At 38.7% G+C, this 18,882-nt stretch overlaps 1 protein-coding gene across 14 annotated transcripts in view; it reads left to right on the forward strand.

Moving 5' to 3' along the window:
• Positions 1-18,882, forward strand: part of gria2b (glutamate receptor, ionotropic, AMPA 2b) — a 202,664-nt gene that overhangs the window by 165,007 nt on the left and 18,775 nt on the right. For all 14 annotated transcript variants that reach the window (XM_069926208.1, XM_069926210.1, XM_069926222.1 and 11 more), the window contains 2 exons: positions 689-1,059; positions 14,720-14,918. In XM_069926208.1, coding sequence (XP_069782309.1) covers positions 689-1,059; positions 14,720-14,918 — 570 coding nt within the window. The remainder of the gene's footprint in view (positions 1-688; positions 1,060-14,719; positions 14,919-18,882) is intronic.

Below are 18,882 nucleotides of genomic sequence, written 5' to 3' on the forward strand. Positions count from 1 at the left end.
ACCCTCCTGAAGAAGGACCCAGGACCGAAATGGTTGACTGCCTTTTACTTTCTGTGGATGCTGTGTGACCTGTTGAATTTTGTGTATTGCATGAGACCCCAGCATCTGTGGATTTCTTGTTTTACTCAATCTAAATGATAAAAATCACTGTCAATATACAATTAAACAATATTTGTTCAACATTTCCTTCAGTTTTGTTGAATCAAGCAAATTTTGGCATGGTGTAATATATGTTCTTCATTTGCACAGCATTCAAAATAATAATTTGCCTATCTATATCATGAAATATATCTGGATTATATGGTGGGGTGAAATGGAGAACTGAGTACATCATCTCTTGAGTTGGAATAACATAAGGCAATTTTAACTTTATTTCGCTTTATTTTCATTAGGGTAAATAGATTTTCTGCAAAAAAAATTAGACTAGCAATCTTCAGCTAAATATCAACCATGAAGTATAGCAATGCCAAAAAAAAATGACAGCAGGTAAATTATACTGGTAATGAGAAAAGATTGAGAAAATAGGTTAACAGCCAGGCAGAAACATTCAATTGTGCAAGAAAATTGCATTGGAACATTTTTAAAGCAAGCCTGATACTGCCAAACACCAGTTTCAGTTCAATAAAAAAGGTTTGTGAACTAAATTATTAACCAATTATTCAAAGATTTTTGTGCTTTGTTGTTGCAGAAAGCAGATATTGCAGTGGCTCCACTGACGATCACTTTGGTCAGAGAAGAGGTGATCGACTTTTCAAAGCCTTTTATGAGCCTTGGGATATCCATCATGATAAAGAAACCACAGAAGTCAAAGCCAGGAGTATTCTCCTTTCTAGATCCATTAGCTTATGAAATCTGGATGTGCATTGTCTTCGCTTACATCGGGGTCAGCGTAGTTTTATTCTTGGTCAGCAGATTTAGTCCGTATGAGTGGCATACAGAAGAATACGAAGATGGACGGGAAACGCAAAGTAACGACCAAACTAATGAATTTGGGATATTTAATAGTCTCTGGTTTTCTCTGGGTGCCTTTATGCAGCAAGGATGCGATATTTCGCCAAGGTTGGTCACTCGTGCATTTTAGCTTTGTGCATTTTTGGTCCCTATCTGATGCCAGGTTGCATATATATTCACAGTTAAACTTGATTCTTTTCCGTTTACAGAATAATAATAAAAAAAATACAAAAAGAAAAATGGAACTTTTTCATCCCAAAATGTGTGAATTAAATGAATAAAACAATTACTCAAACTAAAGAAGTACATGAATGATGCATTATCATGTCATTCCTGTATTTCCAGAGTGAACTTATATATACACCCTGCTGCTGTGACCATAAAATGCATAAGGTTACAGTCATTATATTAGTCCTCTTGGAGGGGTACCGTGTTTTTGCTGCATATTCCCATCTTACAGTTCGCATTCATGTCTGTATAACAAAGGAAAGTGCAAGGAAAGCTCACAAAGGTAAGGACCTCCGGGCTTATTCGTTCATCTGTCATTTCATCAGCCAACTTTTTTTAAAATTTGCACTTAACTATTGTTAAACTAATTTGCGCTGTAGTAACATGAAAGAAATATAAATATCGAGTAGTTTATGTTAGGAGATTCCAAGTTATTTATATTCTTCAGTGAGAAATCAAAAATTAAATTATTGACTGTAAGAAGTCTTTGAATCAGTGAGATCTTTTCTAGAGGGTACAATAATTGTGAATGTAAATCATTCTAGAGTGAACCCACTGAAGAGTTGAGAGAAGATATCAGCATCTTCATTCTTCAATTTAAATGTATTTATTAATGTTTAAAAATAAGTCAAATCTCTACACTGATCAGCTTAAAATTAATTTAATTAAAAAACATGTTATTATTCATTGAATATTGAATAAGAAACAGTTTGCAGAGATCTTCAATTTTTAGTGATTATTATTATTTCACTATGCTAGTTTTAGAATATTTTCTCACAGATTGGAGAGTTTGAACAGAATACTTAATAATTATGATACCATAACTTGGCAGGGGCATTTGCTAGGGCTTTAAACTAGTAAGGTTGGGGACAAGGGTTCGTGTCAGGGAGGAGAGCAAGAACAGAGTCTTTAGGCAAATGAAAAAGGCTTTTTCACACAATCTGGAGGTGGGACAGCAGCAGGTAATAAATAGTGGCCATAGTAACAATTGTAGAGAGGGTGAGAGGCAGAAAGTTAAAGGTGGAAGATCTCTGAGGTGCATTTATTTCAATGCAAGGAGTGTGGTAAACAAGATGGATAAACTAATGGTGTGGATTGACACGTGGCGTTATGATGTGATAGTAATTAGTGAAACATGGTTGAAGGAAGGTTGGACTGGCAGTTAAATATTCAGGGATTTCGCTGCTTTACATGTGACAGAATTGGTGGGGTACGAGGGGGAGGCGTGGCGTTGCTTGTCAGGGAAGATATTACAGCAGTGCTGAGGCAAGACAGACTGGAGGACTCATCCCGTGGGTTGAACTAAAAATTAAGAAAGATGAGGCTACAAATATAGGGGTATATTATAGGCTGCCAAAAGAGGATAGGGAACTGGAAGAGCAAATGTGCAGGGAAATAGCTGAGATGTGTAGTAGAAATAGGGTTGTGAGAGTTGGGAATTTCAATTTTCCTAATATTGATTGGGAAACACAATCAGTTAGAGGGCAGGATGGCTTAGACTTTGTGCAGTGTATTCAGGATTGCTTTTTACACAGTATGTTGAGGTGCCTAATAGAGGGGAGGCAGTGTTAGATCTATTGTTTGGGAATGGAATAGGGCAGGTGATGGAAGTGTGCATTAGTGAGAACTTTGGATTCAGTGATCATGGGTCCATTAGCTTCAACTTAAATATAGAAAGGGATAGGTCAGGTCTGAGGTTGAAGGTCTTCGAGTGGGGTAAGGCCAGATTTGGAGAAAGGATTTGCAGAAAATTGTATGGGCTGATCTTTTTTCTGTAAAGGATGTAGAGGAGATTTGGAGATTTTATTTAAAGAAGAGATATTGAGAGTACAAGATCTTTATATGCCAGTCAGATCGAAAGGCAAGGCCAAAAGTTCAAGGGAACCGTGGTTTTCTCGAAAAATTAGGAAGTTGGGTCGGGATAAGAGGGGAGCATATACTAAATTTAAGAAGCAAAATATGGATAAGATGTATGATTATTACTTAGATTGCAGAAGAAACTTTAAGAAGGAAATTAGAAAGGCTAAAAGAAGGTATGATAAGGTAAAAGTGAATCCAAAGGGTTTTTACAGATATGTGAATAGTAAAAGGAGGGTTAAGGATAGTATAGGACTGCTGGAAAATGAGAGTGGTGAACTGTGCGAGGAACTGTATCAGATGGGAGAGATATTAAACGATTTTTTCTCAACTGTGTTCACGAAGGAAAAGGACATTGGACTATGTGAGGCAAATGGCTTAATTATGGAAAAGATAGGGATTAGTAAAGAGAGAGTTTAGGAGCTTCTAGGGTCAGTAAAAGTGAATAAGTCTCCTGGTCCTGATGGGATTTTCCTCAGGATGTTAAAGGAGGTCAGGGAGCAAATAGCAGAGGCACTGCCAGTGATTTTTCAATGATCACTGGAGGAGGGTGTGATGCCGTGGGATTGGAGTGTTGCTAATGTAGTTCCATTGTTTAAAAAAGGCACATGGTGTCGGCCAAGTCATTATAGGCCTGTAAGCTTGACTTCGGTGGTAGGGAAAGTTATGGAGGGTATTCTTAGAGATGGTGTGTATAAATATCTGGATAGGCAGAGATTGATCAGGAGCACCCAGCATGGGTTTGTGAAGGTGAAGTCATGTTTGACGAACTTTGTTGAGTTTTTTGAAGAAATGACAAGAAAGGTGGATGAAGGTAGGGCAGTTGATGTAGTCTATCTGGATTTTAGTAAAGCTTTTGATAAGGTTCCACATGAAAGGTCAGTAAGGAAGGTTCAATCACTTGGGATTAATAGAGAAAGGCGAGGTCAAAAGTTGTGGGTTCAGAGGTGGCTGAAGGAAAGACAGTAGAGGGTCATGGTGGACAACTGTCTGTCAGGATGAAAGTCTGTAATGAGTGGCGTGCCTCAAGGATCGGTGCTAGGTCCCCTGTTGTTCATAATTTATATTAATGATTTGGATGCTGGGGTGGTTAACTGGGTAAGTAAATATGCAGATGATACAAAAATAGGGGGAGTTGTGGATCGCGAGGAAGGTTTTCAGGGATTACAGAGGGATTTGGTTTGTCTGGAAAATTGGGCTGTAAGATGGCAGATGGAATTTAATGTAGAAAAGTGTGAGGTGCTTGATTTCGGAAAAACTAATGTAGTAAAGGAGAGGACATTGGGGAATGCACAGGAACAAAGAGATCTTGGAGTTATGGTGCAGCATTCCTTGAAGGTGGATTCCCATGTTGACAGGGTGGTTAAGAAGGCATTTGGTATGCTAGCCTTCATAAATCATAGCATAGAGTATCGGAGCTGGGAAGTGATGCTGCGACTGAGATTGAGACATATAGAGAGATCGAGTGAGTTACCAGCTTCCCATATCTTCAAATTATTGGGAGACATGAGCTCAGAGACAATATTTCCATTTACTTCTGTCTTACCTGTTTTTTAATGGGGAAATGAAGGAGACTCCAGATAGCATCTCACCAGTACCCTGCTGCTACTAAGATCAGTAACTCAGCTTCAAAAGAGCTTGCTCAGGTGCCTCTTAAGTTCATTAACTTTAGTATTACCCATTTGCTGTCTAGTTGATCCTACTCTGGTACTGAATATTCTTCTTTCTTTGGCTTGGCTTCGCGGACGAAGATTTATGGAGGGGGTAAAAAGTCCACGTCAGCTGCAGGCTCGTTTGTGGCTGACAAGTCCGATGCGGGACAGGCAGACACGGTTGCAGCGGTTGCAGGGGAAAATTGGTTGGTTGGGGTTGGGTGTTGGGTTTTTCCTCCTTTGCCTTTTGTCAGTGAGTATAACATTACATGCTTGAATGTCACAACTAGGCTGAACTTCACTAGTGTTCTGCATATTTGCCTCAACGCTCGAGGATAATATCATTTGTATCCCTGGTTTCATTGGGAATTTTATTGAACAAAACACATCCTTTCACAAATTTTCCTGTTCACTTACAGAGATGGTTGTTTAACTGTCACATCAACAACAAAGACAGGCTGTTCTGGGCCATGTTAACTTCCACCTGCCCAAAACACAGAATAGGCCAGCAAGGACATTTCAGGTCAAATAAAAATGATGCTGTTCAACAGTTTCACAAAAGATGATTTGTTGGGGCTGAGACCAGTGGATCTTGTTTCATTAATATGCCAATTATTTTGTAAATGGATGGTTGTTCAACTGAAGGCATTGATATTATCATATGTAAGGGAAGAGCACAACTGCCTGAGTCTGAGAGGGAACACAGTAGCTACTTTCCTTATCTGATGGAAGTTTTACTGATGATTTGGCTGTTGGCATCCTACTGCTCCAAAGTTCACTTCTAGTGCAACTTAATCTGATCTCTCTTGATGAGTCCTGACCTTGATGTTAATATTTAATCTTGCAATCCCACCATGTCTAATGTCACACCTGCACTGCAAAAGCCCAAACATTTACGAAGCAGAGGTAGTGATAGAGAAGAGTTACAGGGAGACAGTCACCCCTAGAAGGCAGGAGTCAGGGAATTGGGTGACTGTGAGGAAAGGAGGGAGAGCGCCAGTGCAGAGTACCCCTGTGGAAGTGCCCCTCAGCAACATGTATTCGGCTTTGGATACTGTTGGGGGGAATAGCCTATCAGGGACGAGTCGTGGGGGTCAGGTATCTGGCACAGGGGCTGCCCCTGAGGTTCAGAAGGGAAAGAAGGATAAGAATAGGATTCTTGTAGTTGGGGACTCATTAGTCAGAGGGACAGATAGGAGGTTTGTGGGAAGAGATAGGGGATCCAGGTTGGTATGTTGCCTCCCTGGTGCCAGGGTCAGGGATATCTCTGATCGAGTACATAGCATTCTGCAAGGGGAAGGAGAACAGCCAGAAGTCGTGGTCCATGTGGGGACCAATGACTTAGTTAGAAGTGGGGATGAGGTCCTGAAACAGGATTATGTAGAATTAGGTAGGAAGTTAAAAAACTGGACCTCCAAGGTAGTAATCTCTGGATTGCTGCCCGTGCCACGAGCTAGTGAGGGTAGAAATAGGAGGATGTGGAGGATGAATGCGTGGCTAAAGAGATGGTGCAGGGGGAAAGGGATAAGATTTCTGGATCATTGGGATCTCTTCTGGGGAAGGTTGGACCTGTACAAGAGGGACGGACTCCACTTGAACTGGAGGGGGACCAATGTGCTGGCAAGTAGATTTGCTAGAGCTGTGGGAGAAGGTTTAAACTAGTTTGGCAGGGGGGTGGGGAACAAAGGGTGAGAGCAATGTCCAGGGAGTATGGCCACCTAGCTAGAAATAAAAAAGATAATAAAGGTAGGATGAAGATTAGGATAGAAGGTAAAAAAGAGAATATATGTGAGGGTCATTCTCTGAGATGCATATATTTAATGCAGGAAGCATAGTGAACAAGGTAGATGAGCTGAGAGCATGGATAGATACTTGGGGTCACGATATTGTGGCAATTAGTGAGACCTGGCTACAGGAGGGGCAGGACTGGCAACTTAATGTTCCGGGATACATTTGTTTTAGATGTGATAGATCAGGGGGTAAAAAAGGAGGAGGAGTTGCTCTGCTTGTTAGGGAGGACATTACTGCCGTGAGGTGGCAAGATGGAATGGAGGGATTGACCAGTGAGGCTGTTTGGGTGGAATTGAGGGGTGGAGGAGGCAAGAGGGTGCTAATAGGGGTGTATTACAGACCACCAAATGGGCCAAGGGAATTAGAGGAACAAATTTGTAGGGATATAATGTATATGTGTGAAAATCATAGGGTAGTGATCATGGGAGATTTTAACTTCCCACACATTGATTGGGATACCCATACGGTTAGAGGGCTAGATGGGCTGGAGTTCGTTAAATGTGTTCAGGATTGTTTTCTAAATCAGTTGGTAGAAGAACCGACTCGGGATGGTGTAATACTGGATCTCCTGTTAGGGAACGAGCTAGGTCAGGTAGCGGACATTAATTTTGGAGAACCAATTGGGTCTAGTGATCATAATTCTGTTAGTTTTAGGGTAGTTTTGAGGAAGAGCAAGGAGAGGCCTAAAGTTGAGGTTCTGGATTGGAAAAGAGCAAATTTCGAAGGAATAAGAAGGGATTTGGGGAGTATTGAGTGGGACAGGATATTTTCAGGTAAGGATGTTAATGAAAAATGGAGGATATTCAAAAAAGAAATTTTGAGGGTACAGAGTAGTTATGTCCCAGTCTGGGTCAAAGAAAAGGCTGGAAGTCATAGGGAAGCTTGGTTTTCGAGGAATATTGGAAATTTGGTTAGGAGAAAAAGGGAGGTGTACAAGAGGTATAAAGAGCAGGGAGCTGAGAAGTTGAAGGAGGACTACAAGGAGTGTAGAAGGAATCTTAAGAAAGAAATTAGAAAGGCCAAAAAAAGGCATGAAGAGGCTTTGGCTGACAGAGTAAAAATAAATCCAAAGGGTTTCTATAAGTACATTAAAAGTAAAAGATTAGTGAGACATAAAATTGGACCCCTTGTAGATAGTGAGGGTAGGCTGAGTGAGAAGTCTGAGGAAATGGGGGAAATTTTGAATGATTTCTTTGCCTCGGTATTCACTAGCGAAAAAATGTTGAACCAGTTGAAGTAAATAAAAATAGTGGGGAAGTCATGAAGCATATAAGGATAACCAAGAAGGTAGTGATGGCTGTGTTAAAAAAGATAAAGATGGATAAATCTCCCGGACCGGACAAAATATTCCCTCGGACACTCAGGGAGGCTAGTGGACAGTTAGTGGGGCCATTAACAGAGATATTTAGGATGTCACTGGTCACGGGGGTGGTACCAAAGGATTGGAGGGTGGCGCATGTGGTTCCTCTGTTTAAGAAAGGGTCCAAATGCCAACCTGGGAATTATAGGCCTGTAAGTCTGACGTCTGTGGTGGGCAAGTTGATGGAAAGTGTTCTGCGGGATGCTATTTACAAATTTGTGGAGGTACAGGGATTGATAAGGAGTAATCAGCATGGTTTTGTCAGGGGTAGATCATGCTTGACAAACCTGATTGAGTTCTTCGAGGGGGTTATATAAAAGGTTGATGAAGGGAAAGTTGTTGATGTTGTCTATTTGGACTTTAGTAAAGTTTTTGACAAAGTTCCCCACAGGAGGTTAGGAAAAAAGGTGGAGGCATTAGGTATAAATAAGGAGGTAGTGAAATGGATTCAGCAGTGGTTGGATGGAAGGTGTCAGAGAGTAGTGGTTGAAAATTGTTTGTCTAATGGAGGCCGGTGACTAGTGGAGTTCCTCAGGGTTCGGTCCTGGGTACACTATTATTTGTTAAATATATTAACGATCTGGATGTAGGGGTGGAGAATTGGATAAGCAAGTTTGCGGATGACACAAAGATTTTTGGTGTTGTGGACAGTGAGGTAGATTACCGTAGTTTAAAAGGTGATTTAGGAAGGCTGGAGGTGTGGGCTGAGAAATGGCTGATGGAATTTAATACAGATAAATGTGAGGTACTACATTTTGGAAAGGCAAATTTAAATAGGTCATATACATTGAATGGTAGACAATTGAGGAGTGCAGAGCAACAAAGGGATTAAGGAGTTGTGGTAAATAGTACCCTCAAGGCTGATACTCAGGTAGATGGTGTGGTGAAGAAGGCATTTGGAATGTTGGCCTTCATAAATCGGAGTATTGAATTCAAGAGTAGGGAGGTTATGATGAAATTGTACAAGGCATTGGTGAGGCCAAATTTGGAGTACTGTGTACAGTTTTGGTCACCAAATTATAGGAAAGATATAAACAAAATAGAGAGAGTGCAGAGAAGGTTCACGAGAATGTTGACAGGATTTCAGGGTCTGAGTTACAGGGAAAGGTTGTGCAGACTGGGGCTTTTTTCTCTGGAGCGTAGAAGATTGAGAGGGGACTTGATAGAGGTGTTTAAGATTTTGAAAGGGCCAGACAGAGTAAATGTGGATAGGCTTTTTCAATTAAGAAAGGGGGAGATTCAAACTAGAGGACATGGTTTAAGATTGAAGGGGGAAAATTATAAGGGGTACATGAGGGGAAATTTCTTTACGCAGAGGGTGGTGGGGATGTGGAATGAGCTTCCGGCAGACGTGGTCGAGGCGGGATCATTGGTTACATTTAAGGAAAGACTGGATCATTACATGGATAGGAGGGGCTAGAGGGGTATGGACCGGGTGCTGGTCAGTGGGACTAGGAGGGTGAGGATTTGCTACGGCATGGACTAGTAGGGCCGAACTGGCCTGTTCTGTGCTGTTAGTGGTTATATGGTTATATGAGTGCAGAAAGTTGCAGTATTCTTCCAGTATTGCTTTTTAATTGGACAGAGATGAGGAAAAATAGTTTTTCCCAGAGAGTAGTGAATGTTTGGAATTCTCTAACCAGGGAAGTGGTTGAGGCTGCCTCATTAAACATATTTAAAATTTGGTAAGATAAATTTTTACATGATAGAGGAATTAGGGGATATGCGGAGAAGGCAGGTAGGTGGAGTTAGGTCATAAATTAGATCAGCCATGATCGTATTGAATGGCGGATCAGGCTCGATGGGCCATTTTTGGCCTACTCCTGTTCCTACTTCCTATGTTCCTATGTTCACCCAAGGATATTATTGCAAGGAATACATTCTCTTTTGCTCTCAATTACATATCTGAACTCTTTGTCCTTTTATTTCAATGTCCCTCTAAATCTCATTAGTTTCTCCGTGGGATGTGATGTAATTTAAATTCTCTGTTGTGTCACATGAACCCTTACTTGCAAACGTGTCATGTCCTTGACTGTCCTTTAATGCTGTCATCATCCATTCCCATATGTAGCTAATTATACTTGCACCCACACCAATATCTCAGTATCAGGCCACACATCCCAAGCAAGAGTTATTCTTCTGTTTCCAGATATTCTTTCCAAAATATCAGAGTGGGTTTGGAAATGCTGGCGTTTTATCACCTTGGCCCTACTGTGTCAGGAGGTGACAAATGGAGTTCTCTTAAACTAGTTCCCTGGCAAGGGCACAGCATTCACAATAAAAATAAAAGGTGTCTACCACTAGAATTACTCCAGGATATTGATCAGTTAAATGAGGGGGGAAAGAACAAAAATCATTTGACAGAATATAAAATTGTAAAGTTTGTCAGGAAATACATTAAAGAGGCATGTTATCCTAATTGTGAAAGATTGCAAAGCTCTGAGATACAGGGTGATTTGGCTGTTCCAAAAAGAACACTGCGAGTGCAGCAAATAAATATGAAACCTAACAGATGGTTAGTACATATTGTTTTTTTTTTATTTATTTTTTATTTTTTATTTTTCACACCATAAATCACATTAGCCATGATATACACTATTTCTTTTTCACACATATACAGTGACTTTTTCTCCCCCCCCTCCTCCCAAGCCACCCCCCCACCCCCCCCCCTCTCATCCATTTTAGGTATACAATCTAGGTTGCATTAAGCCAGTCAGACAATGTTGTCATTCAACAAAAATACACCAGAAATTCTACTGAGTCCATTCTTTTCTTTCCTTCTCCTTCCATCAACTTAGGTAATGTTTGTCCCCGGTAGGTTTTTGCTATTGTATTTAATGTAAGGCTCCTATACTTGTTTGAATATTTCAATATTATTTCTTAACCTATATGTTATTTTTTCTAATGGAATACATTTATTCATTTAAATTTAGTAGTTTCTTCCTTTTAATTTGGTTATGTATTCCATTAATATTTAAAGTCATATAGTTAGTACATATTGTTAAAGGAATTGAGTACTAAAATAGAAAGGATCTTATTCAGTTGTATGGAATATTGGTGAAATAATATTTGGAATATGGTGTAATCTATTCATCTCCTTACTTAAAGAATATAATGGAAGAAAATGCTTATTCAACTGATACCTGGAATGGGTGGATTAACTTATGAGGAAAGTTTGACAGACTATGCTTGAATCCACTGGAGGTTAGAAGTCTGAATGGGCACCACATATAGTCAGGAGTACAAAGTTGACCTAAAAGTCTTAGCGGCAATGATATTATTAACTGGCAGAGCAGGTTCAAGGCGTCAAGTGCCTCCATTGCTTTGATATATATTTTTGGCTCTTAATTATATTTTCAAAATACCTATGAGCTGAATAATACTCCTTGACTCTTTTAATATGTGAATTTCCAGGTTTTATTCTTTAAATATCTTCAGTTTCACAATGGGCAATTGTTTTTTTTCCAAGACATGGCCCCTCACACCAGACTGCTCCATAGGGTCCAAGATTTATTTTGGCAAACTGGACTCATATTTGGCTTGGTGATTGATGCATGATCAATTAACCAAAAGACTGAAGTAACAGGAACTGAAGGCTTTTATTAGCTAGAGATGGAGTTGCTGGTTCACACTGACCCGGGCTCGAACTTGAGGCAGGGTTGTGGCATGACTGCCTTTATGGGGAATAAAGGAGAGGAGTTATGAACCTGCCAGTGAGAGCAGGGTCAAGTATATAAGATCATGGCATTTATATATACGTGGTTTCACCAGATTGATATAGCCAGAACATTTTGGTGGAGATTTGTTTTTCTGAATGAAATGTGTAACCTGTGATGTAAGGCAAGGATCAGTGCTTGGACCTTTGTTATTTGTCCTACATGCATCACTGACTTGGATGAAAATATCTGATCTGAAAGTAAGTTTGTGGATGAGACAAAGATTAATGGAATTGTAGATCGTGAGGATGGTTGACTCAGGATACAGAGGGACAAAGATGGAAAGTTGGGTGGAGCAGAATGGCACATGAAATTTAATCCAGACAAGTCTGAGACAATAGCATCTTAAACCAGCTGGATACATAAAGCAAACTGCAAAAACCTTATAATTATGGATCTAGAGTTGGACCTTGGTTGCAAATTCATAGACCCTGAAAGTGGCCACATAGCAGGATAGCCTAGTGAAGAAAGAATGGGCTTGCTTAGCTTCATAGGCAGGTATAGGAAGGCATATTGTAGTCAAGAGTTAGGGTATCATATTGCAGCTAAGGCCACATTTGGAATATTGTGTGCAGTTCTGGTCACTACACGACAGATAGGATGTGGTAACAGAAGAGATTCACCAGGATGTTGCCTGGAATGAAGGGGTTTAGTTACAAGGAGAGATTGGATAAGCTGTGATTATTCTTGCAGGAGTTCAAGAGGCTGAGAGGTGCAATTATAAAGGTTTAAAACATTGTGAGGGATATTAATCTGACAGGTACTATTTTTTCTTGGCAGTGGAGGGAGGGAGGGAAATCTAAAACTGTCAGCCAAAAGTTTATGATGAGAGGGGAGAAATGTAAAGGAGGTGTGAGAGGAAAGTTTTTCAGACAGAGGGTGGAGGGTTTATGGAAAAAGCTATCAGAGGAGAAGTTCAATAAAGGTACAATCACAGCATTTGACACCATTTGGACAAGTATAGAGATGGGAAAGCAATAAATGCATGAAAATATAAATGGAGTGAAAAGGCATTGCAACTCAACACAGATATGTGTAGCTTCTATAACTCTGGAAGAACGTCATGATCCACTATTCTATTATAACAGCCCATATAGTAAACAATGACTAATGCTTCCTTAAAAGTCTCGAATATAGCCTCTATTTAATGGATCCTTTGAGTATTTTATACACCTGAAGCTTCCAGATAGTTACTTTTTTAAAAAAAATCAAGTCCTTGTGCAAACCTCCTGGCTTACATTATATTGCACATAGTATGATTTATTTGAGGTTTAGAGTCTAAGCTAGAGAATGAATAAAATGCTGCAGTTTCAAATTGTAAACCACCAATTTCAGTAAGAAGGAAATATTAAAATATGATTATTGTTATAAAATTTAATCAAATTTTATGTATTTAATGCACATCTGTATTTTTTCCTTCTAATAGGCAATGACAGGTGAGGAAACTTTAATTCTGATAATTTCTTGAAATCTGGTGTAATAGTGGAATTTATGCATTAATGTTATTGAAATTATTGCATCTGTATATATTCCACCAAAATAAGTATTCCCTTATTGCTACTTTATTTTTATTTTTATTGGGTCATTAGCTTAAAATAACATGTAGAAAATCCCATAAAATTACTTTCAACTAAAAACAACAGTGAAAATGGTAAAGATGTAATTTTAGAAACTGTTTTTTGAGTGGGATTTATTTTTCATGGATCTGAAATAAATATTTGTCTGTTGTTTCCTGAGTCGAAAAATGCCCATCTAAATCAGGGTTTTGCTAAGTTCAAATATCTCACCATGAGAAAATTCAGCCACTGTTGTTGATCTGGAAAGTAGATGTTTGATTACACCAAGATAGAATTACCTCCAGTCCTTATATCACATTCTCCAAAAATTCTCCAAAAATAGATAACATCTCCAGGTAAATGTTTCAACAGCAGAAAACCTACAATGAGATGTGGCATCAAGCTACTAAGCACAAATCGTTGTTGAATTATTTTACATAATAACTTGCCTTCTAATACTGAAATCTGCATATTGATTTATTTTAACCAGTGAGAAATCCATCTCAAATTGTAAAAAGGGAGAGAGAACAATTTAGTCTCTGACTTAGTAATGAAATGAATTGGGTACTTAAGAATGTGTTCAACGACACTGTGAGCTCAGTTACCCTTGGTAGTTTTTTTTTAAAGGATGGTATTCAAAGATATCAGCTGAAACTGGGGAAAAAAAGAACTAAAACTAAGGCTGGACTGGTTTTAGGATATAGCTGTCAGAAATTACATTTGTGGGAACTGACCTAGTTTATTTTCTTTTTTAACTGAAGTTAATGAAAGGAAATTTAACTTTTTTTCTTGTGTTTTAGACCAGAAAAAGGGAAATGCATTTGTATTTTTTGAGATGATGCAAGAGAAACCTTGGAAATCTGAATTGTTTTTGCTTTCATATAATCTCCATATTTACAGCAGTTTTGTTTTACATGCTCGCTGCCCATTCATGAAACATATTTCTTTTAGTAAAGCAATTTGCCTTTGGTAAATTATAAAATGACTTTTGAAAATAATCTCCATAATAGTTAAGCTCTGCAAAAATTGTTTCCTGAAATTCTGAGTATTTGTATTTTTTTCTGTATTAAACTTCCATTACATGGTTTCTTACATCTGTGTATAATAACGCGTTGTCGATGTCACTGAATGTGTTAATTGTTTTTTTTTAGATTAAGTGAAACTAGTCATTCAAGCACGGCCTCTTTTTTGTGTGAGGCCATATATGTAATGCACTTGCCGTATAATTATAAATCTCCCTGCATCTTGTATCCCATACAAATAGTGTAAATTATGAGGGGAATGACTAATCTTGTTTTTATCTGGCATGCCCTCATATTCTCAGCAAGTTTTACTGCAGGGTTACATATTTTACTCTTTATTAGGCCTAATGAAATTCATCATTGAAAACTGCTTTTTTTTCCCTACCATGGGCTGCACTTTTGACAACAGTAAAATTCAATTATCAACATAAAAAAGACATTTTTACCAACTTTCCAAATGGGCTAAATATGTGTGTAACTTGCATCCCTGTACTGAAATGTTATGGTCATTATCATGTGATTGTTTACTCTGTTCCACTGAAGACATTCATTTCATTTTATAAATCAATTTTATACTTGTTATTAGATCCCTGTCAGGGCGAATTGTTGGAGGTGTGTGGTGGTTCTTTACCTTGATCATAATATCATCATACACGGCTAACTTAGCTGCATTCCTGACGGTCGAACGAATGGTGTCCCCCATTGAGAGTGCAGAGGATCTTGCTAAGCAAACTGATATTGCGTATGGAACATTGGATGCTGGATCCACGAAAGAATTCTTTAGGGTAAGATTTAATCTCTGTTTTTTTTTCAGCTATGTCAGAGTTATTTTGCCTCTCGTCAGGCTGAGAAAGAAAAAAACTTCTTTTTAAAAGAATAACACTGTTAATGAAAAGATTTTGCTTGCGATGACAGTTTCTGATAATGTTTTATTGTAACAGTCAATAAGGATCAAAACATATTATATTGCATTGAGCAAGGGATTTGACCAATCTTTCTCCTGCCTTAAAAAATAAATGGATTACTCGATCATTTTCACTGATGAGAACTTGCTAGCATAATTTGCTGGCATAAGTATCCTACTTTTTCACAGGTAATAATAAATCAAAATTATTGACTGGCTATCAAGTGCTTTAGAATGTCCAGAAAAATAGTACTGGTTAGGCAGATGAAATGACACATTATTTTACAACCACCTAATTATTCACCTGCTTTTGAATGTAAACTTTGCTATTAGATTTTTTTCCACAGTTTGACCATTCTCATTTTGCATATGATAGTGAACAAATACATTCAAGTAAAGAAATGAGTGCACTGAATACTAGTTAGCACAATGCTATTATGGTGCCAGTGATCTGGTGCTCTCTGTAAGGTTTGTCTGTTCTCCCTGTGACTTGCGTAGGTTTTCTGTGGTTTCTTCTCACATTCCAACAATTACTGGGTTGGTGCGTTAATTTGATGTGACTGGACATCACAGGTTTCATGGACCAGAATGGTCTTCTACCGTTCTGTATTATTCAAATAAAATTTAAAAATTAATACAGAAAAAATTCTGTTTGAAATCTGTTAGATAACTTTTTTTCTAATAGATTCAAAGGACTCCAAAGCAAATATTTAACGATTGAATTGTTTACTTTCTGCAAGGCCTTTGACAGGTTCCTGCATGGTAGATTGGTCTGGAAGATAAGATCACATGGGATCCAAGATGAGCAAACTAATTAGATACAAAATTGTCTTGGAGAAAGGAGACAGAGGATGTTTGTGGAAGTTCTTTTTTGGATGATATGCTTATGACCTGTGGTGTGACACAAGGATTTTTGCTTAATCCACTGTTGTTATTAATGTAGACACTGTAGTTGGCATTTTTAATAAGTTTGTGGATGACACCAAATCCGGCATTATAGTGGACAATTGATAATGGTTGACTATAAGATTTTAAAAGAATAAAGATCAACTGCAAAAGTTAGTCAAGAAATGGAAGTTGGAATTTAACGGGAGGAGGACTAACATCCTTGTAGTTAGGTTTGCTAATGGTTCTCCAGGAGTTTAAACTAGATTTTCAGAGAGAGGGGAACCTGAGTGTCAGAGCAGGTAGTGAGGTAGAGGAGGATAAGGGTCACGCGAGGACTGCATGTATAGACAAAAATCAGAGGTTTGTAATTGATAGAAATGTTCTCAATTGCATCTATTTCAATACAAGGAGTATTGTCGGTAAGGCAGTTGATCTTAGGGCATAGATTGGAATGTGGGATTATGACATTAATGCTATTAGTGAGACTTCGTTACAGGAGGGGCAAGACCGGCAGCTCAATGTTCCACGGTTCTGTTGTTTCAGATGTGATAGAGAGAGAGGGATGAAAGGGAGAGGGGTGGCATTGCTAGTTATGGAAAATATCACAGCTGTGCTTATATGGAGGCCATATTGATAAGGTTGTATAATAGACTGGCCAATAGTCAGAGAAAATGGGAGGTTCAAATCTGCAGAGAGATAGCAGACTAATGTAAGAAACAGAAAGTTGTGATAGGAGGAGATTTTAACTTTACACGTACAGTATTGACTGGGACTCCCATTCTGTAAAAGGGCTGGATATTTTGGAGTTTGTCAAATGTATTCAGGAAAATTTTCTAAACCAATGTATAGAGGTACCAATGACAGAGGATGCAATACTTGATCTCCTATTAAGGGAACAGGCAGGTCAGGTGACAGAAGTATATGTAGGCAAACATTTTGGATCCAGTGACCATAATGTCATTAGTTTCAGGTTAATTAAGGATAAGGATGGGTCTGGTCCTTGAGTTGAGAATCTAAATTGGAGAAAGGCCAATTTTGCGGATATGAGAAAGGATCTAGGAAGAGTGGATTGTTTTCTGGCAAGGATGTGTTTGGTAAGCGGAAGGCCTTCAAAGGCGTAATTTTGAAAATGCAGGGTTTGCATGTTCCTGTTAGAATTAAAGCCAAAGTTAACAGGCATAGGAAACCCTGATTTTCAAGGGATATTGGTGATCTGGTCAAGAAGAAGAGAGAGAGATGTATAACATGTATAGGCAATGAGGTACTTATAGAGTATAGAAAATCTAAGAAAATACTAAATAAGAAAATTTGAAAAGTAAAAAGGAGACATGAGGTTAACTTTGGAAGATAATGTGAAGGTAAATCCATATATTAAGAGTGAAAGAATAGTAACGGACAAAATTGGTCCCCTAGTGGCTGAATGGTCAACTATGTGTGGAGCCTCACGAAATGGGGGACATCTTTAGCAGTTTTTTTTTGCATCAGAATTCACTCAAGAAACTGGCATATTGCATAAGGAAGGAAGGGAAACAAACAGAAATGTCATGGAACATATGGAGATTAAAGAGGAAGAGGTACTTGCTGTTTTACAGTGAATAAAGGTAGGCAAATCCCTTGGGCCAGATATGATATTTCCCCTGGGCCTCGAGAGATACTAGTGTAGAAATTGCAGGGGCTCTGGCTGATATTTTCAAAATGTTCTTAACCACAGATGAGGTGCCAGAGGATTAGAGAGTAGCTCATGTTGTCCCGTTGTTTAAAAAAGGCTCCATAAGTGAACCAGGTAATTATAGGCCAGTGAGCCTGATGTAGTGGATCTCTGGAATTCTCTACACCATTGCTCTGGAGGTTAAGTCAGTGAGTATATTCATGACAGATATTCAGAGATTTTTTTTGGATCATGAGAGAATCAGGATGCAGGAAAAATTGCTGAGATTACAGATGAGCCATGATGTTATTGAATAGTGGAACATCCACAAAAGGCTAAAAAGTTTACTTCCTTATTTTTTTATGCTGAGTGGAAAGTCATTGAAAGCGGCTGTACTTCGGGCATTGCCTTGTGGAACTGTTACAGCGATATCCTGGTGCTGGGATAATTGAACTCCAGCAACTACGACCATCTTTGCTCTTGAGGTTGCCTCCAGCAATTGAGTATTTCCCCTTTGATGTCTATTAGCTTCTGTTTTACTCCTATACTACACATCATGAAATGCTGTCTTGATGTCCAAAACAATCGCTCCAACCTCACCATTGGGCTCCATGCTTGGATCAAGGTTGTCATGACATCAAGAGCAGAGTGATCCAGACAGAAAAAAGTAACACAGAAAAACAGACTCTAAGTGCTGCTTGAAGCCACTGCTGTCAAAATCTTCCATCAGCAGACTATTACTTGGGTTCATAGTGATGATTTGAAATGAATAAAACTACAAATAGAATACTGGATCTAAAATGAAGGCACCAGAAATGGCTGTTGCAGGAAACTGTTGTACCTCATGTGTCCAGAAGGTTGTAAAGATTGAAAGATGGGTTTTTTTTTAACCTATAGAACTGTATAAAGCAGTCACCGAGCCTGGACTTTTATCTCCCACATCATGAGCACTGAATGCACTGCAGCAACTCAAAAGAAGTACAAGCTTTATAATTTAGAATTTTAAGGATCTATTCAGTGGCGTGATTAGCTTTGCAGTTAAGGCAATGCTATCAACAACTTCAGTTTGAATCTAGTGTTGTCTGTTTGTATGTTCTCTGCATGACTTACATGGGGTTTCTCGAGGTGCTCTGGTTTTGTCCTACCTTCCAAAAGGTATAAGGTCATTAGGTAAATTAGGTGGCATGGGTTTCATGGACCAAAAGGGGCTTCTAACATGCTGTATCCTTAAAATTATAAATTAATTATGTTAAGCATACTTAACATGAAAAGAGAGTTCCTTACTAGAAGTTGGGAATAGAATTTTTTT

The sequence above is a fragment of the Narcine bancroftii genome, chromosome 3, assembly GCF_036971445.1.
Source record: "Narcine bancroftii isolate sNarBan1 chromosome 3, sNarBan1.hap1, whole genome shotgun sequence".
NCBI lineage: Eukaryota > Metazoa > Chordata > Chondrichthyes > Torpediniformes > Narcinidae > Narcine > Narcine bancroftii.